This window comes from Limanda limanda, chromosome 20, assembly GCF_963576545.1.
Source record: "Limanda limanda chromosome 20, fLimLim1.1, whole genome shotgun sequence".
In the NCBI taxonomy this organism is placed as follows: Eukaryota; Metazoa; Chordata; class Actinopteri; order Pleuronectiformes; family Pleuronectidae; genus Limanda; species Limanda limanda.
In genome coordinates this window covers 4,725,387-4,752,244 of record NC_083655.1, presented here as the reverse complement: position 1 = coordinate 4,752,244, position 26,858 = coordinate 4,725,387, and the positions used below count along the sequence as shown (strand labels likewise).

The following is a 26,858-nucleotide window of genomic DNA, read 5'->3' as shown; positions in this document are numbered from 1 at the left end:
TATTAGGATATGGATCTTGGATCAGTGGTGTCTGGCCAAAAGAAAGAAGATCATTTTTACTGATTGCTGCATATCCACATGTTAATTGATATTAGATAAATAGTTATGTCCTATTCTAACTCAAGGAAAATGATGGGTCATTTCCTAAAAGATTAAAATAAAATGATAATTATTAATACTTTTCTTTTCAGAATTAAACTAGTTCCTGCTCATATGTCTCCAGCTGGTTACGGTTTGAGGCCAAACAACTTTAACAAGAATCCAAAGATTTCCTCCTGATTTTAGAAAAATTCAAATATAAACATTTAGATGATGAATACATTCCATTCTAAGTTAAGGAATAAGATGTTTTAAATGACAAGAACAGGGAAGGAAACGAGAATTATTATTATTTTTATCTTTCCAGAAATAAACTCAATAAACTGATGGACATCAGAAACGCTGATGTCACTTTGGACGCTGTCAACAGCGACAGTGTGAGCCGAAGTGTGTGTTTGTGTGTGTGTGTCAGTGCACAAGCTTCAGTGTGTGTTTTCTGTGTGACTTCAGCCTCCTTCACTGAGGTGAAGTGGGGGCAGATTTAAATGAGGAAAGAAAACAACCCCCCCTTCCATGACACCCACTTCATTGTGTGTGTGAGTGAGTGTGTGTGTGTGTGTGTGTGTGTGTGTGTGTGTGTGTGTGTGTGTGTGTGTGTGTGTGTGTGTGTGTGTGTGTGTGTGACTTTAGCATGCTCCAGTCTGACTTTGTCTCATCCAAAATTTTAAAACTCCTCATTCCCCCCCACTGGAACCTGTTGCATGATGCATGTGTGAATGAGGAGTACCAGAGGTATGATGAGGACCCACAATAAAGTGGTGCTGATGGGGGGGGTGGGGTGGTCAGTCACATGGGAACCTTGGCCAGACCCTGGGGTGGGGGCATTGAGAGGCACCGGGGTGGGGTTAATCCCCATTCACCCGGTCCCTCACCCGGCCGAGCCCCCCCCTGCGTCTCCACGGTGACCTCTGACCCCACGGTTGGAGCCACTATCCCCGGGCCCTTTATGCCTCCATTCTGTGATTATCTGCAATATTTACTCCTTTTGATTTCCTCGTCGACCATTGTCGTCGCCCACACAGCTCCCCTGCCGGACCGCCAGGCTCAAGTGCTGCAGCCCCCCCCCCCCCCGGAACCTTAAAGCCCACAGCAAACACCACCTGAAGTGGGAACCAGGCGCTTACAGCCACTTATTTATGACTTCTTGATTGAAGTAGGCACACAGAAGAGCAGCAGTCAGTAAACGGACAGAGTCAAACAAGTGCTGGCAGAGAAGTGAACGTGTTGCCCCTGGTTACCATGGTTACCAGCTGTGGAGCTCTGCTGCATATTGGATTTCTCTCTGCCCTGATATTTCCTGATACAAATCCATAATAGATAAGATAATAAGATTTCCAAAATAAATAGTATGAAAATTCCTCCAGAATACGTACATTTTCACCACTTTCTAATTTGCTGCAAATTTTGGTAAGAATTTGAGCATGTTCAAGCCCTCAGAAAGCCAATTAATTTGCCTGAAAAATATTACTAATAATAATCCGTACAATTTCAATAGGGTCTCACTGTGTATAACAATATTTATAGAAAATAAAGTAGGATTATTTATTGATAGAAAATAAGTATTGGGAATTGGGAAATTTAAAAGAACAATTAAAGAAAAACATAAATTATTTAAAAAACAATAAACTAACAGACCAATACCCCAAATATATGTAAAATAAAAGAGAGGGAGGAGAGAGAGAAGCCCACTCACAGCTTTTTAAATCCTAATGAATGAATGACTGCAGGTTGCCACAGACTTTAAACTCCAAAGCACCAGTTTCACTTGTAGTAACACAAATGAGTTTAATGGAAAGATGACGATAGAATTAGAAATGAGAAGATACATTGGTAGGGGTAAAAACAGTGAAGGATACAAACTAAACCAAACTCTCTGTAGGAATTTCTGACTTAATCATTTAAAAAATTGTTACAGAGAGAAGATTTAAAACTCCAAGAAGAAAGAACAACTGTTTGTGTGTTTTGTACTATCAATAGCCACAAAAGGCCATACTTTAGTTGAAGCCACAGTGAAGAGGACCAAACAAAGGAACTCCTCCAAACTCCTCCTCCTCCTCTTCTTCAGTCGTGGCTTTTGTACACACAACTTCTGTCTCCTTACCAAAAACACAAACACACTAAATCATATCCAACATGTTTCAGAGATGACAGCCTAATTGTTATTGTTTGCTTGGAGTTACACGTTCTCATTCAACCCACTATTTAATAGTATGTATCTAAATGTTATCCTCCATATTCTTCAATAGATACCACGAATAAAGACAAAAACACAATAGCTTCATTTAAAAGTTTTATATTAAAATCATTCAATTAAAATCAGATATTGAAATGTGCAGATAAAAAACTAAAAGACAGAATTTAATACACATGTCCTCAGGTTTCTCAGGGTGAATAATGAATCATATGACATGAGCTGACAGAGAAAACCAGCCTTCTCTCTCCCTCTGCTTCTCCATCTGTGGGAGAAATAAAGAAAATAGGATTTTGAGTCAAGGGACAGTTTGGTGAAACATGAGCACATCTGGGAAATCTACAGTTTGTGTGTGTGTGTGTGTGTGTGTGTGTGTGTGTGTGTGTGCACCTGTGTTTTGCCACCTCTGGTTTCTCCTTCATATCTGTGAGAAGACACTTCAGAACCAGCAGATCTGCAGCAAATAAATATGATCATGTTTAATGTACAGAACCGACCTGTTCTTATAAACCACAGGTTCAGCCTGCTCATGGAGAAACTACATGAAAAGATCAAATAAACAGATGTTAAACAAATTCAGACCATTGTAATTTTATTAGTATTCAACTTTGTTTGCTATCATTTGAGTAATATTACAATACATCCTTTTATTTTCCTCCTCGAGCTACGATGATCAGAATATGAACTACCCAGACGATGATGTGTTTGGTATTAGTGTGGATCGCTGACCCCAGCCCGACCGGGATGGACTAACATTTTGAAATGATATTTGGGTTTGGGCTGGGTTCAGTCATTTTGGCAGGAGAACGAGGAAAACATGGGGCTTGAGGAACGTCCAGACACAGAACCTCTGTTGGGTTCTGGTTGGCCTCGGTTAGTTTGCTCGTGGGCTTGGACAGAAAACTGTGGGCCGAGCCACACTCGTTGGCATGTGACGCTTTTTAACCACAAGATGTGATCCCTCACTTTCTACTGCGGAGGACAGTCTGCGTATCTATTTCATGTTTGGTCTGAAAGCATTGGGAACTGTTCCCTGATGACAGAGTAGAGCATCTGTGTCCAAGCATTTCTGTTACTGTGCAACTCTGGACCGTGAAGTCTTATTACCGGACTCCTTGGTTTCATTTGGGCAGAGAGAAAAATTGATTTCCAATAGTGAGCTTCTCACCGTCTCTCACCACCGGCCTGTGACTGAAGCTCCTGTGAGGGCGGCAGCACGGACACGTCTGGACTTCCTCCGGCTGAGAATGACATGATAACAGTGATTTTCAATGATCAAATGAGATCAGAAAGACAGAGACGTGTCAGGTCAACCCACTGTACCTGCTGTTTGTGGGCTCAAGGCAGACGTAGGGATGGGGGAGACAGAAGGAGAAACTTTGGAAGAAACGTTGTGTTTCTGTTGCTCAATAAGCTCCAACAGGCGACCCCTTGCTGCTGCACTCTGCCTGTTGAGCTCTAGAAGGCGCTGTTCCACCGTGCTCACACTGGGGTCGTTAGGAGGGGTCGTCTGAGAGAGAAAGAGTGGATAGAAATCCTGGGTGAATGTAGGATAATCATCCGAAAACTGATGACTGGTGGCGAGAATATTACTTTTAGAACATTATGAAATACAGAGCCTGATCTAATTTGTGGAAGAGGAAACTAATCTTCAGAAAAGGATAAATGTAAACGTTTGTTTTATGAATGGGTTCTATGTCCATGTAAGGAAACTCAGCCTCACCTGACGAGTGGCTTTGTGTCCATCAGCGACCTGGATGTTCTGGCTCCGTCTCCGTGAGCTGCTGGACCCGGACGTCCTCCTCTCTCCAACGCTCTGAGGGGGATTTCTTCCACTGCTGCCAGAGCTGGGTCTCCTCTGCTCGATGCTACTGTTGGGCGATACTCCGCCACCGGAGCTCAGGCTCTTAGCCTGACTCAGCTGGGCCCATATCAGCTCGTTCTGCCTGCTCAGCTGAGCGATCTCTGCCAGCAAGGCCTCTGGAGGGATCTGAGAGCTGAGCGGGTCGCAGGACGTCAGTGAGAGTGAGGAAGACGAGGGACGGCTGGTGAGGCTGGAAGCTGAGAACAGGGCCGGGACGTCCTCAAAGGAGCAGAGGTCATCTAAAGGAAGAAGCTGCTGCGATGGTACGGGCTGAGTCACTGTGAAATGGGATAAAGGCAAAATTAGGATTTTTATACCGGATTGAGGAGGGGGTTGCATTGGGGTTGATGAGAGTGTTACCAGGAATATGTTGCCAGTTGTCGCTCTGTCGAGGTGGAGAGAGCAGGAAGGCGGGAGAAGCAGATGCTTGTATTCGCTCAGGAACGAGCAAGGACTGACAAGCTGCACCCAAGTAACACAAATTTAACAATGGTCAACATTTTACAGTACCACATAAATATCCATGCACACACACACACACACACACTGTATGCACCTGCAGCTTTGACATCAGGGTCTCGGGGGGGGTCCGTGTGTGCCTCCAGGAGTCCAAGTCCCCCAATCAACAACACTACTGCATCCAGCTTCTGCTCCAGCTCTGTGGTCCGCTGCAGCAGCCCTGCCTGTGAGGAAACACCAGTCAAATTCAAAAGAGGATTTATAAGTACGGTTGGAACCTAACAATAAACTAGATCCGGACAATAAGGTAAGCTGTGCTGCACCTGCAGGGCGGCAGCCTCCTCTCTCAGAGTCATGGTCTCTGCAGTGAGAGCATCGATCAGGCCGCGCTGCGCTCTCAGCTCCTCCTCCAGCTTTCTCCTCTCCTCAGACTCTTTATGAACGTTCTCGTCCCTCTGAGGAGGAAAAGGGATAAGTTTAACAGATGACGTTAAAGTAAACACTATGTCTGCTTTATTATTACCACAATAATGACAAAACTATGGACTTTGGTAAAACTCGATAAAAGATCCAGTTCATGTAGGTTTAGTGCAGAATGTGTTCACTGTCTATAAGAGATTTTAATGGAGACTTAATTGTTCTCCTGCTGTACCTTTTTGAGGTGGTGAACTAAGCGTCCGACCGTGGAGATCAGTGCAACAGAGAACCCAGTGAGGCCTTGTGTTCTGTGCTGGTTTGGACTCTGTGCTGATCCTGGTTCTGTGTCAGGACTCATCGTATCCAAGTCGGCCTCCACCTGACCCAACATGGACTGGAGCAGACCCAGACTCGACTGGTTCCCACTGAGAGAAGCAACACTGGAGCCGTTCAGCGCTGAGCTCAGAGAAATACACTTCCTGGTCCTGCTGGTTCTAGTGCGGATCCTTCCTGCAGAAGACATACAAAGAAAAACAAAGGTTTTACTGATATGAAGGCATTCTCACGTTTAAAATATTTATTTTTGAAAAACAACATCACTAGCAGACATTACCTGACTGGCTGAGAGGCTTGTCAGGGTTCAGCACCTGAGAAACCAGGACAGACGGTTCCTCCTCGTCTTCCTCTGGTCGGCTCGGTCTGGTCCAAACACGCTGAACAGCCAACGTGGCATTAAGAGCTGAAAAATGCAGGATTAGTCTGTGGGTACTGTGAAACTCTGATATTCAGTCTATAAATAAAATAACTAAAAGTATGAAAAGTTCCTCACCCGTTTGATCTGGTGCTCTCCCTGATGTACAAGGGGTTGAAAGAACATGATCTCTGTCTCCATGGTCAGAGACGGGACGTTGGGCTTTCTGCTGCTGGTTCACTTTCCCCCGAGAGGGCGCCTTCGTTTTAGTCACATTGGTCCTGCAAAGAAGAGAATGTGAGGGATGACGTGGTGTCAGCAGGATGGGAGAAAGTATATTTCCCCCCCTTACATGGATTACAAGTGACTTTCTTATCTTCCATTGAGATGGTGCATTGGACTTAGTACCTTCTGATTACATGATAGTTTGAACGGCCAGAGGGATTTGCATCTTCATCACTGTGGTCTTCCTCTGAGTCTTGAAGTTCATTAAGAGCCTGGAATGAACCATTCAATGCAGGTTAATACAGGTCACATAGTTTATGGTCATGCACTAAACTTACAGAAGATTTAATATTTAAAAAAAACTGCTGAAAGTTGTTGATGGTTTATTTTGCTCAGTAAAATATCAAATATTTACAGCTTTACCTGCTGGTCCATCATAGACTGGCTGAGGAGGCACAGCTGAGTCGGAGGATCTGGTCTCTGGAGAACAGGCAGTTCTGAGTCAGAGTCACAGTTTGGAGCCATGGTCACACTCGGATGCCCTGTTGAAATATGCATTTACACACACACAACATAACTAACACAATCAATAAACAGAAATACCAGCATTGTCACCTAACCTTTCATGATGTCAACATCTAAATACCAGTGTGCCTGCGTGGAGCATCTCCAAACAAATCCTTGACCACAGCCATGGCTCTGTCCGAGCGGGCCAGCACATCCTGCAGCAGCAGCTGGTCTGAGAAGACCTGCAGCGTGACCACAACACCACATGCATCACATTCCACTCAGTACAGGGGAGGAGTCTGGATTTCAATTTAACAAACAAAACTATATTCAATTTTAACACAAGCACCAAGCAGCACAAAAGACACTACAGATGAAGGGAAAGTCCCCCACCTCCCTGATGATGCTGAGGCTGGCGGGGTCCAGATGTGCAGGACTCCTGCCAGGTCCAAGGCGGCGTGCCAGAGCTTTCTCTCTCAGCTCCCACTGAGCCGCGGCCTTGTTGTGCGACTTGTGAATCTCATGCCGATGACTCTGAAGCAGAAGAGAACAAATGCATAGGGACTGTAGGGGCCAAATGAACCTTTAGGTTGACTCTTATGATATCTTTCTTTATTAGTACGTGCATGTGTGTGTATGTAAGAATGAATGAGTGACACTATGTCCGTAGGTGTTTTTACCATAGATATCATATATAAAGGCTAGATGTCTCGTCTGCGTTGCCGGCCAACGGAGCCGGACGTCACCACATGGCGGCCATCTTGTTAGGGGGCAGCTCGCTCACCCATAACATTGTGTTGGTAGTGGTAAATAACCATAACTTGCTCAATTTTCAACCGGTTTGGTTTGTTATAAACGTCACAGATGTAGATATGACACTGCATACTTGTGAATAATTATGTTATTTTCTAAAAAAATAATAATAATTTATGCAGTGTCATAACTACATCTCTGACGAATTTTTAATTTTTTTTAAAAAACAACATATTTATTGGTTTATACGGGGGGGTCATATGGGGGAGCAACATCACCCCAGAGCATGTTGACCAGCTCTTGTTTTTGCACAAGAATCTAAACATACCCAAGCACTAGCTTTGTATCGGCTACATGCAAACAACAATAGCCTACCTTGTTTATTTCAAAGTTTATATTTAAGTAAACTATTATTCTTTCTATTTAATTGACCTTTTATTTATTGTTTAAAAGTAGCCATAAGTGGCTTACATTTCTTAATCTGTCAGTTTGTGTGCAGTTTACAGGGGCTATACAATAATAGGGAACATTTTTATTTATTTTCTCTATTGGCTGCCCGGCAGTCATTAAGTTAATGTTAATATTTGAAATAAAACTTTTAAAGCTCTAAGTGAATTTGACTGTGTTGTATTTGAAGGAATGATTCAACATTTTTCCATGGTCCAGTATTTAAAAAATAAATAAATAACCAAAAGAAATCCCAGGAAATCGTAATATCGAATTGCAATACTTACAGAATCACAATACATATTGTATCGCCACCTAAGTATCGTGATAGTATCGTATCGGGAGGACCCTGCCGATTCCCGTCCCCCCCCCGACCAATACATGTATTCAATGTTTCAGCTCAGTGAACTATACTCCTGTTGACATATGTTTTACAGTGAAACAAACACAAAACCACAACAATGCAGTATTCCTGAGCCCGGTCCCAGACCTTACCAGCTCTGCAGGGGTCAGCTTGTGCACAGACAGGTCACTGACGGTGCTCTGCAACACACAAACAACAGATCTCACTCACACACTTCAACACAAACAGGTCACTGACTGTCTCCTGTGTGTGTACTCACCACCCACTCTCTCCTGGGAGCTGCTGCCTTCCTGGGACGAACAGGCCTTTTCCCTTTGTTGTGTTGTTGTTGTGAACGTCCCAGTCTCACCGACGACATCTGCGCACAGACACGAAGAGGAACGTGTCAGTGTGGAGAAACCTCTGTGAAGCGGCTGCACACGTATTCAATGACTGATGCTAAGCTAGCTCTGTGCTACGTGTCCTCCCCATCACCTGCAGGTAGAGTTGGAGCATCAGTAGCTGCTTTGCTAGGCTACACAACTCGTTAGCTCAATGTTCACACACACATTGTCAAGCAGGGAACACACACTCACGTTTCAGAAGCTGTAGTGTTCCACAGGAGCAGCGACCCGGGTTGTTTGTGTCTCTTTGGTCCCGGAGGAGCAGGAAGTTAATGTCAACTCTCCTTCAGCTGCGTGTGTGACAGTTTTTGAACAGTTGGCGCCACTTCCGGTGCTGTTGCCACGGACACCGCTTCACCGCGGTGCATGACGGGAGGTGGAGGCGGTGAGCATAGATATCTATGGCGGTGAGCCCCAAAGGCTAGATGTCTCGTCTGCGTTGCCGGCCAACGGAGACGAACGTCCGCACATGGCGGCCATCTTGCTACGGGGCAGCTCGCTGACCCATAACATTGTGTTGGTAGTGGTAAATATCCATAACTTGCTCAATTTTCAACCGATTTTTAAACGGTTTGGTTTGTTATAAACGTCAGAGATGTAGTTATGACACTGCATAAATTATTATTTTTTTTTAGAAAATAACATAATTATTCATAAGTATGCAGTGTCACATCTACATCTTTGACGTTTATAACAAACCAGACCGTTTGTTATAAACGGTCTGGTTTATATCAGACCGTTTATAACAAACGGTTATAAACGGTCCGGCTCCGTCAAACGAAACATCTAGTCTTGGTGAGCCCAAACAAACCCCAAACCCAAACAACCTTAAAGATCATAGATAGTGGTGGAAGGTAAACTTTATACATTTTCTAATTTATGAGTAACTTTGAGATATGTTTACTTCACCTGATTATTTCCTGTTACTACGTTACCTCTTACTTTACTAATACTTTTTACCTCAGTAGATCTGTTTGACAGTAATAGTTACAGCATACGTTACAAAACGTTACTGTATATAAAATACTGTGGTTGGAAAATGAGCTGCAGCTGAAGCAGACACCACTAGATGGCGATGTCACCAAGCAAGTCCCATGCTGGTGAGGGTAGAAGGAAAAGGGGAGTGAGGAGCATATGGTGAGGAGGAGGAAGAGGAGGAGGAAGAGGATGAGGAGGAGGGAGGGGGGGCTACCTGAAGATGTCAAACTGTCTAAATCTAAAATCTCTTTTTCATCTGGGAATTTTTTTTATCCATAACAAAACTCAGAAAGTCAAACCGAATTTTGGGGCAGTTGCTCAAAACTAATCTCTGGTGCTGAAGTGTCTTTTGACAAAAATGTAACCGGAATAAGGGTTAGTTTCACCTTCAAAGTAAAAGCATGACTTCGTGAAGATTATAGTATGTGGTTGACATGAAAGAGTGTTGATATTAACTGGATGATGCATGGCAACAAATGCAGTAGATCACAGCTTATGTATTCATAGTTGACGACTAGTGCAACCAATTAAAAAATCTCTCTGACAAAAGCTTAAGGTGAAAATGTCAATGAACTCAAATTGTAAGATTCCCATGCTGTGAATTAGATGTATGGCTTTTTTGTTTGTCTATATTTAAACTTTGAAGTATAATCTCATTTAAAGTACCCACCAAAGTTCAAGCATGAACATTGTGTTGTGCGTTTTGGGGTTTAAAAGTTTGAACAGAGAGGAGTGGATAGATATAGTAAATGACATTTAAAGGATTACTTTCTCCCTTCGTCTTCGGAAAACTGTGTTCATCCAATTATGGAGCAAATGGGTGAGATATGTAAAACCCCTAAGGCCCGACTTTGTGGAAGTATTGAATGAATGAACCTGTAATGTTGCCTTGATTTAGCCGAGCCTCACCGACCCCTATCCCATTCGCGCTCAGATCACCCTCTAACATGTCGTTGTTTTTTATTCAGCTTGTTTTTATTCATTTTTTTTTTTTCTCTACTCATCTGTGATAATTGTCTACATGTACGCACTGTACCTCTCCCAAAATGTACACAGTTACCCAATTTTGAAACGCAGCAACAGGTATGGAGGCGTGACAGCGAACAATGAGAGGGTCTCAACCACCACGTGCACTAAAAAGGGATTTATAAAATTACACATGGCAAAAGACGAGGAAATCAATTCTTTGTTTGAATTGTAAGAAAATCAAGAGCTGGATTTGACTTAATACTTAGGTGTTAGAGAGTTACTATATAAGTATAATGTTGAGGTACTTTAAATTAGTGGCTTCTATCCTTTTTCCCCAGTGACCCCTGACACAAAGCTACATATAGTGAGAGACACTTTTCATTCTTCTGTGATACGTTTCCACCAAAAAGTGATTTCTATTCTAAACTTTTTACAAGGTTTATTCAGAAAAAACAGTTTGAGACCCATTGATGTAAATGTATTCAATGTTTCACAAGTAAACAAGTTAAAGAAAGGTACAAATTATCTAGCGAATGTCAACTTTTAGCAATGGATGCTAAAGGTGTTATGGTGTATTCTTCTAATACTTTGATTTATGACTAAATGCCCTAAAAAAAAAACTGAAATTCCCGTCAGCCCTGGTTCTACTTTAGGTTTAGAGCTAATTAGCAGAAACCATAGACCGTATATAAAAGATAAACACACCAAAGATTGCAAAAAGTATTGAGCTCAAAGCACCAGTGTTCATCCTCACAGAAGCTAACTTGGCGAAAGTCTTGTGTTGTTTTTATTTTCTTATTCAGTTCATATCAGATTTATCTGGGACCCAAACTCTAAACTGGTAACAACTGGAATAAACTCGTTAACACTAAAACTATCAACTCGTCTAACAACAGCAAGAGATCTAAAAATGAAGCATATAATAATAAATTGGCCACAAGCAAAATGTACACAGTTACCCAATTTTGAAAAAGGTTGACAGCAGAAGAAAGAAAATTGCCCTTGGGCTGGTGTAAGTTTTTGTAAACATCTGTCAAAAAAAATAAAGAATATAAAAAAATGTAAAAAAAAGTTTGAACAGGAAGTTGTATGTGTAACTCTTTCTAACTTGACGCAGGTCGGTTTATTGCTCTTTTTACGCAGAGGTGTGTTTTTGCCCCTGACTTTGTGTTACCCGCCCCTCGCCCACTGTGGAGTAAAGACATCGCTTCAGTTCAGTCTGACTCGACTCGTCCACACTTGGCTCCATGACTCCAGACGCACGACAATGCGCACTGAGCCACAGAAGTTCGAGGACGTATCTTTACGCACGGAGTCGGTGTTGAGCGGACACGGGAGCGACAGCAGCTGTGCGTCCATGGATCAAGCTTCAAGTGTTTGTTCCTCTTTATCCCTGTGGAAAGTCCTCTGAAGAGTGTGGAGGAGACGTGTCCTGCCTCGCTGGAGCTCCAGGGGAGATCACTGTTGGATTTACCAGAGCTCAGAAGGCTTACAGCTGGAATCTGTAGAGATCTTCTGAATTTCTGGCACCTTCTGTCTTCAGTAGTAGTAGTTACGCGTTTTTGAACAGTTTCTGGATCATAACCTGGTTTGGAAAGACCCTTTTGGAGACGTTGGATCTGCATTACGCACGAAATCCTTCTAACAAATGACATCTTCTAAGAGGTTTGTTGCTCTCCTTCCATCGCACCCATCCACCGTGTCACACCTCCAGCAGGTTTAGACTCGCTGTCGCTTCCAGTGCGCCAGGGTCCCCCCCGCGGACCACCCGGGTCGAGGATGTGGGGCGGAGGGCTCTCGGCGTCTGTCACCGTGGTCGTGACGTTCCTCCTGGTCATCATCATGGATGTGAAGGCGAGCGGGGAGTACTGCCACGGCTGGCACGACTCCCAGGGTGCCTGGAAGGAAGGGTTCCAGTGCCCGGAGAAGATCGACGCAGCAGACTCGATCATCTGCTGCGGGAAATGCGAGCTGCGCTACTGCTGCGCCAGCTCGGAGGCGCGTCTGGACCAAGGGAGCTGTGACAACGACCGGCAAGCTCAGGAGCCCGGGACCGAGGGCAAGGACAGCAAGGACTCCGGGGCAGGTATGGACACAAAGCTTCTACTTATGCAAATATTAAAAGTGTGCATCATCATACTACCCAATTAGGCGCAAAGCAAAAGTTTGGACGCTCCAGAAGAGGGTAAATCAAGACTTTTATAGTCTCTCCTCCCATTCTGGCTCTGATTTCCAAGAGTCAAAGTAGAAACCTGTTATCAATCCCCTGTTGATCTATGACAAAGAAAGCCTGTTGGGTATGAAGACAATGCGTAAAAGTAGTTGCGCCAGTGGAGTGACTTTGGCGTCTCCGATGAATTGTTTAGTGTTAATCATCAAACTACCCAATTACGCGCAAAGGAAAAGTTTGGACGCTCCAGAAGAGGGTCAATCAAGACTTTAAAGTTATTTAGTGAACCTGAAAATGCTGGAACGTGGTTTCAAAGTATATGATGAGAGTCAAAGTAGAATCCTATAATCAATCCCCTTAATATTCACTGTTGATCTTTGACAAAGAAAGCCTGTTGGGTATGAAGACAATGCGTAAAATGTCTCAGATGAATTGTTTAGTCTCAGCTAAACCTTTTTTCCTCCAAAAAGTGATTTCTATTCTAAACTTTTTACAAGGTTTATTCAGAAAAAACAGTTTGAGAACCCATTGATGTAAATGTATTCAATGTTTCACAAGTAAACAAGTAAAATAAATATCAAAATCATCTAGCAAATGTTAACTTTTAGCAATGGATGCTAAAGGTGTTACAGTCGTTTGTATTCGTCTAATACTATATATGATTTATGACTAAAAACTGAAATTCCAATCTGCCTCAGTTCTAGTGAACCTGAAAATGCTGGAACGTGGTTTCAAAGTATATGATGAGAGTCAAAGTAGAAACCTGTTATCAATCCCCATAATATTCACTGTTGATCCATGACAAAGAAAGCCTGTTGGGTATGAAGACAATGCGTAAAAGTATAGTTGCGCCAGTGGAGTGACTTTGGCGTCTCCGATGAATTGTTTAGTCTCAGCTAAACCTTTCTTTTTAATAGGATTCAATATAAATATCATAAAAGCTAACGCGTAAAGCACCTCGCAGGGTGAGTGAGGTGGCACCGGGCCCAGGGCGCACGCACACAGGATGTCTTTGGATTTAATATTTTAAATCGCAGACCTATTACAAGCGCAGGCCTCCTCTCATAAACCTGACACAGCCACAGGATCTCGCTGCTAAGAGGCATCCTCTGCACCGACAGCTGCACAGGAGACAGCAGAGACTCCTCCAGGAACCAGTGAGCCAAACGTTCACAAATGGCACAGTGTCTGCGCCGAGTTGCAGCACTTTATAAATAGTTGTGTGTTTGTTCTGGCTTGTGACAGAGCGACAGGGGCCGGGCTCAGATCACGCTGTCCTCACGGGGATCAAGTTTGGACTTGACCGGATCTTGGACGGTGGCTCCCCCCGAAGGCGCTGACAGGCCTGTTCATAAAAAAAAAACACAAATCGCGTTATGTATCACTTCCTACCAGTCTCTGGAGTCCCTTTCCCACCCCCAACCCCCCCACCCCACCCCACCCCACCCTCTCCCTGGTGCCTCTGTGCTTTCAAGGGATTCATACTCAGATCTGTGTTACACAAGGCACAGAGATACACTTAATACAAAAACTGCACTTACCAAAAACAAAAGCAACATATGCATTTCAATATGTGGTGGATTAGGTGACTGTATACACTTTTTTTTCCCAGTCCTGGCTCCTCATTCATCAATGCTGATATTCCCATATGTTAACCATTAAAGCCTATTAAAGCTGCATCATATCTGGAATACACAATGAATCACAATCAGAATCAGAATCAGAATCAGAAGTATTTTATTGCCAAGTACGTTCACACATACAAGGAATTTGCTCTGGTTTTTGGTGCATACAATGAACATAGAAACATAAAAACGCAATAAATACAACATACATAGGAGAGCAATAACAAATGGGAAACCAGTATATATTTACTCGCTGTTTACTTCTTATTTACTCACTTTTTACCACTATTTATACAAAGTAACATTTATTTTGACATAAACATTTCTGAATACAAATATATAAAAGATAAAAGATATAAAAAGTGAAGTAAAAAGTGAAATGCTAAATGCAAAACAGAATAAGGTGATTGCAGCTCATTTCACAATATCCCTGGAGGATATTATGTCTTCTTCTGGACCTGCAGCTTTAATCTGCTATTTGCTAAGACCATCCTGCCTTATCACTGCAGGAAGAGGCATATACATTTCATTCAGTGGCCTCCAGCCAACATAACTTAAAGACAAGCAGCTTTTTCCTCACCAAGAAGAAGGGAAATGATGCTTTCCCCCCCCCCCCCCACATTCTGAGCCATGTTCAGTTTGTGCATTTCGTTCATTTTTCATGTGCTCGCGGCTTATAAATCATCCGGTAAAGATACACATTGCAATGTCAATGGATAACAGGCAGGAAATTATTAATGTGCTCAACATGAAGGAACATATGGTATTTGGGAACAGAAGAATGCCCGTGGGAGCGCCGGGGGAGAGTCCAGCCAGTCAGCCGCAGAGACTGTGCCCAAAACAAGGGCTTAAGAGAGGGGGGGGGGGCTGCTGCTGCTGCAGGGCTGCCACAGCTCAACCGCAGCAACAGGTGTGGAGGGGTGACAGCGAACAATGAGAGGGTCTCAACCACCATGTGCACTGAAAAGGGATTTCTGGGCTTATAAAGTCACACATGGCAAAAGACGAGGAAATCAATGCTTTGTTTGAATTGTAAGAAAATCAGGAGCTGGATTTGACTTAATACTTAGGTGTTAGAGAGTTACTGTATAAGTATAATGTTGAGGTACTTTAAATTAGTGGCTTCTATACTTTTTCCCCAGTGACCCCTGACACAAAGCTTCATATAGTGAGAGACACTTTTCCTTTTTCTTGGATACGTTTCCACCAAAAAGTGATTTCTATTCTAAACTTTTTACAAGGTTTATTCAGAAAAGTAAACAAGTAAAAGAAATATACAAATTATCCAGCGAATGTCAACTTTTAGCAATGGACGCTAAAGGTGTTATGGTGTATTCTTCTAATACTTTTATTTATGACTAAATACCCTAAAAAAAAAACTGAAATTCCCTAAGCCCTGGTTCTACTTTGGGTTTAGAGCTAATAAGCAAAAACCATAGACTGTATATAAAAGATAAACACACCAAAGATCGCAAAAAGTATTGAGCTCAAAGCACCAGTGTTCGTACAACCAATTAAAAATCTCTGACAAAAGCTTAAGGTGAAAATGTCAATGAACTCAAACTGTAAGATTCCCATGCTGTGAATTAGATGTATGGCTTTTTTGTATGTCTATATTTAAACTTTGAGATATAACCTCATTTAAAGTACCCACCAAAGTTGAAGCATGCACATTGGGTTGTGCGTTTTGGGGTTTAAAAGTTTGAACAGGAAGATGTATGTGTTACTCATTCTAACTTGATGCAGGTCGGTTTATTGCTCTTTTTAGCAATGGATGATAAAGGTGTTATGGTGTATTCTTCTAATACTTTGATTTAGGACTAAATACCCTTAAAAAAAAAAAGGTTTAGAGCTAATAAGCAAAAACAAAAGTATTGAGCTCAAAACACCAGTGTTCTTACATCCTCACAGAAGCTAACTTGGCAAAAGTCTTGTGTTGTTTTTATTTTCTAAATCAGTTCATATCACATTTATCTGGGACCCAAACTCTAAACTGGAAACAACTGGAATAAACTCGTTGACACTAAAACTATCAACTCGTCTAACAACAGCAAGAGATCTAAAAATGTAGCATATAATCATAAATTGGCCACAAGCATTGTTTTTCTGCATGAGTACTATTACTTTTGATACTTTACAGATAATACTTTGATTCATTTGAAAACAGAATCTGAGTACTCCTCCTATCACGCTGCACACATGCTAAACTTTTATCGCTCCCCTCCATCGCTGATTTACTGTACAGCAGTTTGGAAAGGAGTTCCTCATACAAAAAAAAAGAAAGGGATGAACAAACATAAGACGAAAGTTTTTACAATTACTAATCCTGAGCAGCCATGTAGAAAAAGGGAGTGGAGGGAGCTGGGGCAGTTGAGGTCTAACTGGGACATTTCTGCTGGTGTAACGTATCCTGTATGTTTCCTGTGCAGAGTTCCGGTTAAAACCTGTTTACTGTACGCTGTGTAGCTATGAGGAATACAAGTCTCTCCACTTGATGCTTCTCGTCAAAGGGGAAATGGGTCAAGGTCCCGGCTTCTCTCGTGTCAGACCCCCGGCCCCCGGACTTCCACCTCCGCAGCCAAACCAGGGTCCCCCAGCTCCACACAGGGTCCAGGCAGTAATGCTGTTTAATACCCGGCTACTTTTGATGAGCATTTTTTGGAACAGTTTCCTCAAGACTTGTTTATGAGAGCGCAGAGACAAAAGGAAACTGGAGCCAGTTGCCACCTCTCTCTCTCTCTCTCTCTCTCTCTCTCTCTCTCTCTCTCTCTCTCTCTCTCTCTCTCTCTCTCTCTCTCTCTCTCTCTCTCTCTCTCTGGCATACAGTTACAGCTCATAACACATGGGCACATTCACCGCAGAAATCAAGTGCACCCCCGTGGGAACAATACAGCCCAACTAATCACCTGCAGTGTAACATGGTGGTTATTGTGTTGGCCTGAGCGAGCTTGGGAATGAACTCTACCATCGGGAGTGACCTCATCCTACCTGTCGCCCCCGTCTCTTCCTTCAAAGACGCCGCCAGTGAAACAATGTGATTTATTTTCAAGCCGAGTTGCGGTCGATGGTGTTTCTGAGTTGTTGTTCTTGGAGCGTCTCCTCCTCACTTAGCAAATTTACAGACTGACGCTGAGATCTTCACCTATAAACACGTCAGGGACCTGGACTTGTTTATTGAGGCCTGTGCGGCAGATATTTGACCTGATCTGTGGAATAGTGATTTGCTGTTTTCAGTTAATATAGGAAAAGGTCAGGGGGAAGGAGTTGGCCTCCTCCTTTGATTTAAAGGACTGAATAAGCCCCACATTCAGCTGCATTAAATCAGTCAGCTTTAATAACCCTTCTTTAAACAGGAGCCAAGTGCTGTAGCTCAACTGGAGTAACTTATTTTCAAAGGCCCGGTCGTAAATAGCTACAGAAAAGGAAGGGTCACAAATATCTGCTGGCAGGGCGGCTTAAGAATGTCACCCGTGCAAACACACACACACACACACACACACACACACACACACACACACACACACACACACACCCAGCGCTCTGCAGGGTGGAGGAGGCTGGGGACACAGCAGGGTGCGCAGGATTAAAACAGATCAAAACAAAGTTAATAACTGCTAATGAGAGTGTGGGGCTCCCCGGGGACTCGATCCCGGTGCACCTTTCATTCCTCCACTCGGGTCCAAACACTCCTCTCTGCTCAGGCTTTTGTTCAAACTGTCTCTCCCAATCTCCACTCACACGTCGGAGCTCTGCTTGTGCAAGGAAGCGAGACATGTGAGAGTGTTTTTATGACTAATATTCCCAGTGACTGCAAAGTGAATGCCCCCTCCTCAGCAGTTTGAAGACCCCTGCCTCCCTCCCCCTCTACAAGCAGGAGTATGATCAAAAGTTGACATAACTAACAGCCTCTACACTAAGTCAGGTAGAGGAAGGCAGTTCAAACTCTCATGGGGGACCTGTGGGGTTTAAAAGTGCTTTCAGCTTGCTAATGATGAGCTTGCTATCTCAACATTCTCATTTCCGAGTGTGAACTCGACTCCGTAGCTGCTCGGAGAGGTGTGGTGCACGGGTGGAGTGGCTGTGGTTTGTTGAGGAATAAGGGTCGAGTATAGGAATGAAGATCCACTATGAGGTCACCACACAGAGTATGTTAGCTGTCTAAGTCTTGATCGGTAACTCACACTATAGGTCTTTCATTCAATCTCATCCTCTATATCTCTACTGGTAATGTAGGAGAGGCGGTGGACTAGTGGCAGAAACTTGGACTATGGGCAGAAAAGCTCTCTGGTTCGTCTCTGGTTCGACTCCACGGAGAAACAAAAAAAAGACGAACCTGGATTGATCTGTCCAAAAATCCAAGAGGATTCTCCCTACCCTGTCTAGTGCCCCTGAGCAAGGCACCTTACTCCCCCAACATCTGCTCCCCGGGCGCCGTACATGGCTGCTCACTGCTCTGTGTGTCCTGCACCAGATGGGTTAAAAGCAGAGGTTAAATTTCCACGCAGGAGTATGATCAAAAGTTGACATAACTAATAGCCTCTACACTAAGTCAGGTAGAGAAAGGCAGTTCAGACTCTCATGGGGGACCTGTGGGGTTTAAAAGTGCTTTCAGCTTGCTATTGATGAGCTTGCTATCTCAACATTCTCATTTCCGAGTGTGAACTCAACTCCGTAGCTACTTGGAGAGGTGTGGTGCACGGTTAGAATAAGGGTCGAGTATAGGAATGAAGATCCACTATGAGGTCACCACACAGAGTATGTGAGCTGTCTAAGTCTTGATCGGTAATTCACACTATAGGTCTTTCATTCAATCTCATCCTCTATATGTCTATTGGTAATAATCAGGATTCCTTCCTGCTTTGAAGCTTCCTGGTCACTATACAAGTCTCTGTTTCACCACCTGGAGAAGCTGCTTAAGATTAAGGTTAAGATACATCTATTTGTCCCAAACACATGCACAGACATGCAGAGGGGAAATGTAACCTCTGCTTTTAACCCATCTGGTGCAGGACACACAGAGCAGTGAGCAGCCATGTACGGCGCCCGGGGAGCAGATGTTGGGGGAGTAAGGTGCCTTGCTCAGGGGCACTAGACAGGGTAGGGAGAATCCTCTTGGATTTTTGGACAGATCAATCCAGGTTCGTCTTTTTGTTGTTTCTCCGTGGAGTCGAACCAGAGACGAACCAGAGACCTTTTCTGCCCATAGTCCAAGTTTCTGCCACTAGTCCACCGCCTCTCCTACATTCAATCTCATCCTCTGTATCTCTATTGGTAATAATCAGGATTCCTTCCTGCGTTGAAGCTTCCTGGTCACTATACAAGTCAGTGTTTCACCACCTGGAGAAGCTGCTTGACGTGAATGTGTCTTCCCGTCTTCTCTCTCTCTGCAGTGCCCATCTACGTGCCCTTCCTGATCGTGGGCTCGGTGTTCGTGGCCTTCATCCTGGTGGGATCTGTGATCGCCGTGTGCTGCTGCCGCTGCCTCCGGCCCAAGCAGGAGCTGTCGTCGGGGGGGGCGTCGGGAGGCGGGCCCGGCGGCGGCGGCGGGCGCCTCTTGGAAACCATCCCCATGATGGCGAGCACTTCCAGAGGCTCGTCGTCGCGCCAGTCCAGCACGGCCACCTCGTCCAGCTCCTCCGCCCCCCCCTCCGCACCCCGCCCTGGCCCCCCCCCCCTCATGCGGGCCCAGGCCTCTTGCTGCCTGCCGCCGGACGCCAGCGTCTTTGTCAACATGCCCACCAACTTCTCTGTGCTCAACTGCCAGCAGGCCACCCAGATCATGCCTCACCAGGGGCAGTTCCTGCACCCGCAGTACATCAGCTACGCCCACCCCCAAGCTGCGGCCTACCTGGACCCCATCCACGGAGGATACAGGCCCCTGCAGTCCCCGTGCCCTCCCCCCGGGGGGTCGAGTGTCACCGGCGAGCAGAAGTACCCTCCGGTGACGGTGTGACGAGGGGCCGACGTGCGGACCACTCTGCCACTTTGTTGTGAAGACTCACTTGTGACGTTGAACATGAGAGGGCCGAGCCAGAGACCTTTCGGGGACGCTGCCAGAGTGGAAACAGAAAGGCAGGGAGTCAAACTCACATGAAGGACTCGTGGAGCCGTTGCTGGCAGCAGGGCCTGTCCCGCTATTGTGTGTGGTGTGTGTCTGTAATGTGTGTGTGTGTCATGTGACCTGTTGCCAAGTTGGAATGAGCTAAGCTCGGTCTCTGATGGGGGACGGTGGATGCATAAACAATGTTCTGTCTTGATGCAAAGATCAAACTGCATATTGGAGAGTCCCGCTGCCCAGACGGGTGACGATGCACAGAGACCTGCAGCCTGTGCACGTGTGTGTGTTTGCATGTGTGTGTCTGGGAGAGTGGGGGAAAAGGTTTGTTGGCTTGTATCTGCTTGAATGAATGATGACTGGATGATTTATAGCAGTGGGCTGGATGAAAAGTGGTTATTCAGGCAAAACAAAACTAAATATGACCACATGCTCTGTTTATGCCGTGTGTACATGTGCACGTGTGAATGGGTTGTGAGTGGTTTACACAACACATGTGCACGTGTGAATGGGTTGTGAGTGGTTTACACAAAACAGTGTGTTTGTGTTGAAGGTTTGAGGACAGACAGTGTGTGAGACGATGTTTGTACTGTACGTGTGTGAGTTTGCGGGAGCGTGTGAAGTGTGGAGGGATGTGGTCGTATGAGTAACTGTGAGTGACCTGTGTGTGTGTGTGTGTGCGTGTGTGTGTGTGTAATGGGAAATGCAGGTGGTGTGATGCGAGAGGCAGTTGCAATCTCCCTGCAGAGCATTTAAAATCTAATGAAGTGAACACAGGACGCAGACTGTGACGCTCCACCCGGCTGCTGCCACCCAAAACCAAGAAACACAAAAAACTCCTGGCCCGACTGCACCGAGCGGAAACACACACAGACACACAAAGCAAAAAAAAAAAAGAGAAACAGACACATTTCATGCAAGGCCGCCAGTTAATGTACGTGAGTGTGTGACTGGGAGACGAAGTGAGAGGCTGCTCTCTGAAGATCGAGGTTAATTATACAGCGAAAAACTGCCAAATGCCCCCCCCCCACCCCCCCCTTGGCTTCTCCCCTGTGAGGAGTGTGTGAGCATGTGTGTTTGTATTTAACACCCCCACAGCTCAGAGCGCTAGCAGAGGGCAGCTCCAGGGCAGCTTTTACTCATTATTTTCCACTTAAGAAAAAAGGCACAGAAATGGTGATTATCAGTTGTTAAGGAGAAGGAAAAAAAGAAATGTAACCTGCAGATTTCTTTTTTTGCAGCTGGTAACTCACAAGTAACAGTGATATGCAATTTGAGAAATGTGTCCTGTGTCTGTCCTCCCAGTCTGTGACAGCAGCTTGTGTGTGACAGAGAAACAGTGTAAAGTGTAAAATGGATGAAAGTCGGCCTCATGTTTTTGTCCCCTCTGTGATTCGATGCAGGAAGGACTCTCTTCATATGAATTTCTGAAAAAAATAAACAACTTTTAAAGCAAAAAAACACGTGTTGAGAGCTTACGTTACAGTTTTATATCAAAGTCATTAATATTAAACAAGAAAGGTTTTGTGTTTTAAAACCCTGAGGGGAAAGGTTGGTGTCGTTGTGACTCCGATTTACACACCAACGCTCGGAGAAGAGTCAATGGAGAAAAGAAGACTTGAAGAATGGGGGTTTTGCAAGGAACATTATCCTGAATTCTCGTTTCCCTTGGAACACTCGCCTGCTCGGCTCTAATTTCACACAATCACAGACAGAGCTGCTACCTGCAGAGGACGAAAACAAATACCTGTCACATCATCCCACACAGAGAGCCCAGGAACAATAAACCACAACAATGGAACGGTTTAAAACCTCGACCATGTGGAGGTGAGGTTTTGGCAGCGTCCTGCAAGTCTACAGCTACAGTAATGTGGAAAGCAAGCAGGAGAAGAGGGGGGGGTGGAGGCCACTGGGGAGGATTTGAAAAAGCAGAACTGGTTCCCTGGCTCCCGCCCGGCTGCGGCCCGATGGATTCTCCATACTGTTGCAGCTGTAGCCGCTTTGGGCCTCATCCAGGAAGGTGGGTGGGAAAAGGATCTGCAGCGCTGGACTCCGGTGTCCAGGACTCGATCAGGTCCATCTCTATTAAGTCTCCAGAGCCTGGAGAAGGAGTGTGGGAGAGGTTTGATTCTGGCGGTATATGAAATCATATACTCGTCATGTACAAGTAGGGTTGCAAAATCCCGGGAATATTCAAAGTTGGAAACTTTCCATGGGAATTAACGGGAATAAACGGGAATAAACAGGAATTAACAGGAATAAACTGGAAATGTTGTGGGTAATTTATACTAACTGTATTTACTTTGTCATATACAGACATAAATATAAACATTTTGTTGTGTCATAGGCTGATTTGAGCCCTGAGGAAACTTTGGGCACTTGACTATATGCTTCTGCATCGTTGTGTCATTCTTAACATAGGTCTTTGCACAGTATTTGCAAATGTACACAGCCTTTCCTTCTACATTGGATGGGGTGAAATGTCTCCACACATGAGAGAGTGCACGTGGCATTGTTCTGTAGAATAAGATGAGAAAAAGGTTTGTAAAAAAAACACTAATGCAATGCCAGAGATATAAATAGTTAGACAAACAAATATATATTTTACAATTGATGGATAAATTAATGGAAATAGGCTAGATGAACAGATGAACAATCCTCAATCAGCATGCATATATGTTTTCCCAGTAATATCATGGAAACTTACCTGACTAGTCCTTCACTCTAGCCCTGCTGTAGAGTGAAGGATGCTGGGAATTATCTGTGCATGTGATGGAAGAATGCACAGTGGAGGGTTGAAACTCAACGTGCAGCGTGTGCTGCATTCCATACATCTTTAAAATAGAGTTTTGAATGATGTTTTTATTGCTCAGAGCCCCCAATTTTTTTTTTTTTTAAATTCCCAAAATTCCCGAGCTTAATATTCCCATGGAAAGTTTCTGGAAAGTTTCCGCCCCTTTGCAACCCTATGTACTCTAAGTCAAAGCTTTCGGTCAGAGCCGACACGCTGCAGCCACAGTGTGACTCAGAAAACCAGGAGACAGATTCCAGTCAACACACAGAGACATTTCGTCAGGCCATGGATTGATTAGATTTAATGATTAGGACTCAAGTGGACAACCCCCCCCCCCCTTCCCTCCCACTTCAGTGTTGCATTCCTGAAACAGAGTCTTCGACACAGAGACACCGCAGACAACGGACTCGACATTCAGACAAATCCCAGAGCCAGAAAAACACACGATCCGGGCGAGAGTCTCCGTCACATCCCTTCTGTTCGAACGCCTATCAGAACTAGTTCAAGTAAAATACTCCCTTCTAAAACATGTCTCGACACATGAATACAAAAGAACAGGCATTAATGAAAACAGAAAAAAATATATAAACACATACACATTAATGTTCGCTTTAATAATAATAATAATAATAAAAAAAGGTAAAAGGAACAGTCCGGTAAATAGGATCCAACAGAACGGTGGAAGAGGGAAGCGCTAACGCCAGGGCCTGCTCAGCTGTGGGTGCTAGTCGGGCGGCCTCGGGAATCACAGGAGCGGTCGGAATCAAACACGGGAACCAATGAGGTGGGCTTGATTTATTTTTCGTTACTGGCCAAGGGGGGGGGGGGGACGGGGGGGCGTGCAGCAGTTGGATGAGAGACGTGGAAGCTGCAGAGCGACGGGAGAGATACGAGGAGAGAAATGAAGGGAGAGATAAGAAGGAGGAGGTCCCAGGGGAGCAGGAGGGGCTCAGGTCCAGTTCGGGGTTGGGGGGGTTTTGGGGGGGGGGGGGGGTGTGCGTTCTGCCTCAGTGGCGTCTCTGTGGTGTTTGGCGGGGGGGCTCGAGGCTGCGATGGGACGAGGTGGCTGCTGCAGCTCCGGCTGTTCTCGGCCTGTGCCTCCCTCCCTCCCTCCCTCCCTCCGCCAGGGATTCACTTGCGCTTGCATGTGTGTGTGTCTGTGTGTGTTTATTGTGATGTCCCCTCCCGTGTGTCGGCATGTGGTAACACACGGGCCAAACCCACCTCACGAGAGCGAGGCTGAGACACACAAACAAACACACACACACACTGGCCGAAAACACACATGCACAAGAAACAGAGGTGTGTCAATGCGTTCAAACAAACATGCACAGGCAGATACAAACGCACTACATTGCGCACACACACAAACACACACATAAACACACAGTGGCATGATCCAAACCCAGTCTGAGGGATATACTGGTACGAGTCGCAGTCTGAGTTTGAGTCTTCATGTCTGTGTTCTGGATATGATTGCTCATGCCTGTGCAGCTCGTGAAAGTTGATCCTGTATATCGGCCTGGTCCCTTCTCTCAAGTTAGTCCTCTATGCGCCGGCTCCACGCCGGACCGGGACCCCCGCCCCCCCCCCCCCCCGGAGAGGGGGATCAGGTCGTAGGTCCAGTAAGGCCACAGCAGGGGTCGGTCGCCCAGCGTGAGGGCGTCACGTAGAAGTCTATCTCCGCTGTCGCCTTGACAACCGTTGCTACGGCGAGCCAAAGTCGGGGCCAGGGGCGGGGCTAGAGGCTGGGGCGCTGGAGGGTGGTGTCGTAGGAGCGCACCACCTGGGATTGGGACACCACACCGTGCTCCTCCTGAGAGAAGGCGTAGCCGTCTGCAGAGAGGAAGAAGAAGGAGAAGAGTGTCCAACGGTGAGAAGCTGAACTTTCTGCAATTTACAATCATTTTTAAAAATTCTGGTGGATCTATTTCCGGGTGATAATTGTTTCAGCTGGAGAATGTACATGGGTTTTTATTTCTCTGATCACGTGTTTGTGTTACATTGGACATGTGTCAACGCCCAATGCCAATTATTCTAATTTAGTTTTCTGGCTACTGGAGAAACTGGGAATAAATTTGTTTTCTCTCAGGCTAAAATATGGAGAAAGTCCGTATTCAGCTGTAGCCAAATACAAAATGGGGGTGGACTGGGCTTGGACCGCCGACCTCCTGGTTAGAGGATGACCCGCTCTCCCCCCTGAGCCACAGCCACTCACTTCATGCTTGGCACAGATATTAAAACATCAGTATACATTTGGAATATCAGTTTTAAAATGTTGTCTTAGAACACAAACATCCAACACAATCAGATTTTGCAAATATCCACGAAGTAAAGTGAAACGCCTTTTCTTTTCTGTATTTAATGTAATGAGATTGAATAAAGAAAGATTTCTAACAATAATTGACAAATGTGAACTGAGTGTATATTTTCCTTAAAGCCTGTGTTGAAGCAGAACTTTAACGGTGTTATAGTAAATGTGTCGGGAAGAAGAAACTCACGTGACACAGTCTGCTGCACCGAGTTTGAAGTTCCTACAGTTGAAGGTGTTTTCCTAAAGACTCTTTTCAGCAGATGGGCTCGTTCGTTTAGACTGAGGAGGAAAGAGAGAGAGCAGTCACATCCCAGTGTCCACACGTAGCCACTGGGTTACAGGTGATATCACGGAGAATCTCCTCTACTCAACGCTACAGCACAAAACCAGCACAGGCTACTGGACAAATAGGTTTGGAAAGAATCAGGTTCCTGGACTTTTAATTTCTGAAGCTAATGAGTAGGGAGATACTCCTTCAACCTTCAAGGGTCTTTGGAGGAAAAACGCTGCAGTGTAAGAGGAAGAAGTAGAAAACCTCCTTCAGGGATCCACACACAGGAGAAACACACAGATCAGGAAGGCAGAAACATAAGTGGACTTAAGACCAGGGAGTTGGTAGGAGGTGGATTTGACTCTGACTGCTTCTGACATTCAATTTGAGCCAACAGTAATTCATAAACTGCCTGCAGGGCAACAGGACATCCACAGTAAACTACCCCTCACTCCCCACTCCTCTCCTCTTAATTCGCCCCATTCCGAGAAGAAGACTGGATCCTCTGTTCTGAGACCACACGCCGTCACGGCTCCTCTCCTCCCGTGACCAAAAATAACTAAGCCTTCTCCAGGTTCTGCTCACAAACGCACGTATGCACCTATTAAGTTCTTATATACTTCTCTCCAAGTCTCCTCCATTATAGTTGTTAGACAAAAGCCTTGGATGGAAATCTAACACTTGTGTCTTTTATTGCCACGTCAGGGAGTCGTTATCTTTTGGCAATTTCATTTGTAAAAACACATTTTCTATCTTATCTGGCATTAACCAGCGGTGAATTCACACAAGAGGGGGTTTCCTGGCGCTAACGCAGCAGTGATGATGATCAATGGAGTAGTTATGGGGAGGGGGAAAAAAAAAAAGTCGGCCTTCCTGAGTTTCAAATTTGAAGCAAGCAGTTAGGAAATTCTCAACACTGTACGTGACTGTTGGGAACCTTCAGTGGAGTGTGAAAAAAACAGGCGGCTCTGAAGTTTGTTCAAGCTCTCTGTGGCCAAAAAAAATGATGTCTGTTAGAAAGATGACAGCGCTGAGAAAATGATAAAAGACTTGAACGGTGGTTGGACAAACAAATGAAAGGCTCATGCATGAGTACGACTCGAGTTCTCCACCAGTGATGTTTCACTCGGACGACCTCCCGATTCAAAATGGTCCAAGGATGTGCACCGTTTGAACTCTTCCCCCGAGACGCTGCTGGACGCTACCGCTCCTCTCCTCCTCCTCTCCTCCTCCTCCTCTCCCGAGCAGACTCCATCCAGGACCTCCCCAGGAACTACTAACA

At 45.0% G+C, this 26,858-nt stretch overlaps 3 protein-coding genes across 4 annotated transcripts in view; 1 reads left to right on the top strand and 2 right to left on the bottom strand.

The window, feature by feature from the left end:
- Positions 1–2,477: 2,477 nt before the first annotated feature.
- Positions 2,478–8,375, bottom strand: spice1 (spindle and centriole associated protein 1). Its single transcript, XM_061094142.1, has 17 exons — positions 8,277–8,375; positions 8,149–8,196; positions 6,847–6,987; positions 6,593–6,695; positions 6,370–6,488; positions 6,130–6,218; positions 5,860–6,002; positions 5,644–5,769; positions 5,266–5,540; positions 4,937–5,068; positions 4,711–4,837; positions 4,515–4,616; positions 4,014–4,432; positions 3,614–3,800; positions 3,459–3,531; positions 2,681–2,744; positions 2,478–2,555 (listed from the first exon to the last, which is right to left on the bottom strand). The coding sequence occupies exons 1-17, from the start codon at positions 8,373–8,375 to the stop codon at positions 2,499–2,501; spliced, it is 2,304 nt and encodes a 767-aa protein (XP_060950125.1). The 3' UTR covers positions 2,478–2,498.
- Positions 8,376–11,614: 3,239 nt separating this feature from the next.
- Positions 11,615–20,865, top strand: LOC133027050 (protein shisa-2). Its single transcript, XM_061094054.1, has 2 exons — positions 11,615–12,433; positions 19,533–20,865. The coding sequence occupies exons 1-2, from the start codon at positions 12,127–12,129 to the stop codon at positions 20,093–20,095; spliced, it is 870 nt and encodes a 289-aa protein (XP_060950037.1). The 5' UTR covers positions 11,615–12,126; the 3' UTR covers positions 20,096–20,865.
- A 3,119-nt stretch (positions 20,866–23,984) lies between these two features.
- atp8a2 (ATPase phospholipid transporting 8A2) overlaps positions 23,985–26,858 on the bottom strand; it is a 47,298-nt gene continuing 44,424 nt past the window's right edge. For both annotated transcript variants that reach the window (XM_061093561.1, XM_061093562.1), the window contains exons 35-36: positions 25,493–25,584; positions 23,985–24,827 (exon numbers count right to left, since the gene is read on the bottom strand). In XM_061093561.1, the coding sequence (XP_060949544.1) occupies positions 24,733–24,827; positions 25,493–25,584 (187 nt within the window). In that variant the 3' untranslated portion in view covers positions 23,985–24,732. The remainder of the gene's footprint in view (positions 24,828–25,492; positions 25,585–26,858) is intronic.

Excerpts from the sequence above, each read along its gene's own strand:
- spice1 (XM_061094142.1), bottom strand. The coding sequence starts at position 8,375 with ATGTCGTCGGTGAGACTGGGACGTTCACAACAACAACACAACAAAGGG. Across the intron at positions 5,541-5,643 it reads CAAGCCTCTCAGCCAGTCAG|GAAGGATCCGCACTAGAACC; the intron begins GTAATGTCTGCT and ends TGTCTTCTGCAG. Across the intron at positions 4,617-4,710 it reads CCCTGATGTCAAAGCTGCAG|CTTGTCAGTCCTTGCTCGTT; the intron begins GTGCATACAGTG and ends ACTTGGGTGCAG.
- LOC133027050 (XM_061094054.1), top strand. The coding sequence starts at position 12,127 with ATGTGGGGCGGAGGGCTCTCGGCGTCTGTCACCGTGGTCGTGACGTTC. Across the intron at positions 12,434-19,532 it reads CAGCAAGGACTCCGGGGCAG|TGCCCATCTACGTGCCCTTC; the intron begins GTATGGACACAA and ends CTCTCTCTGCAG.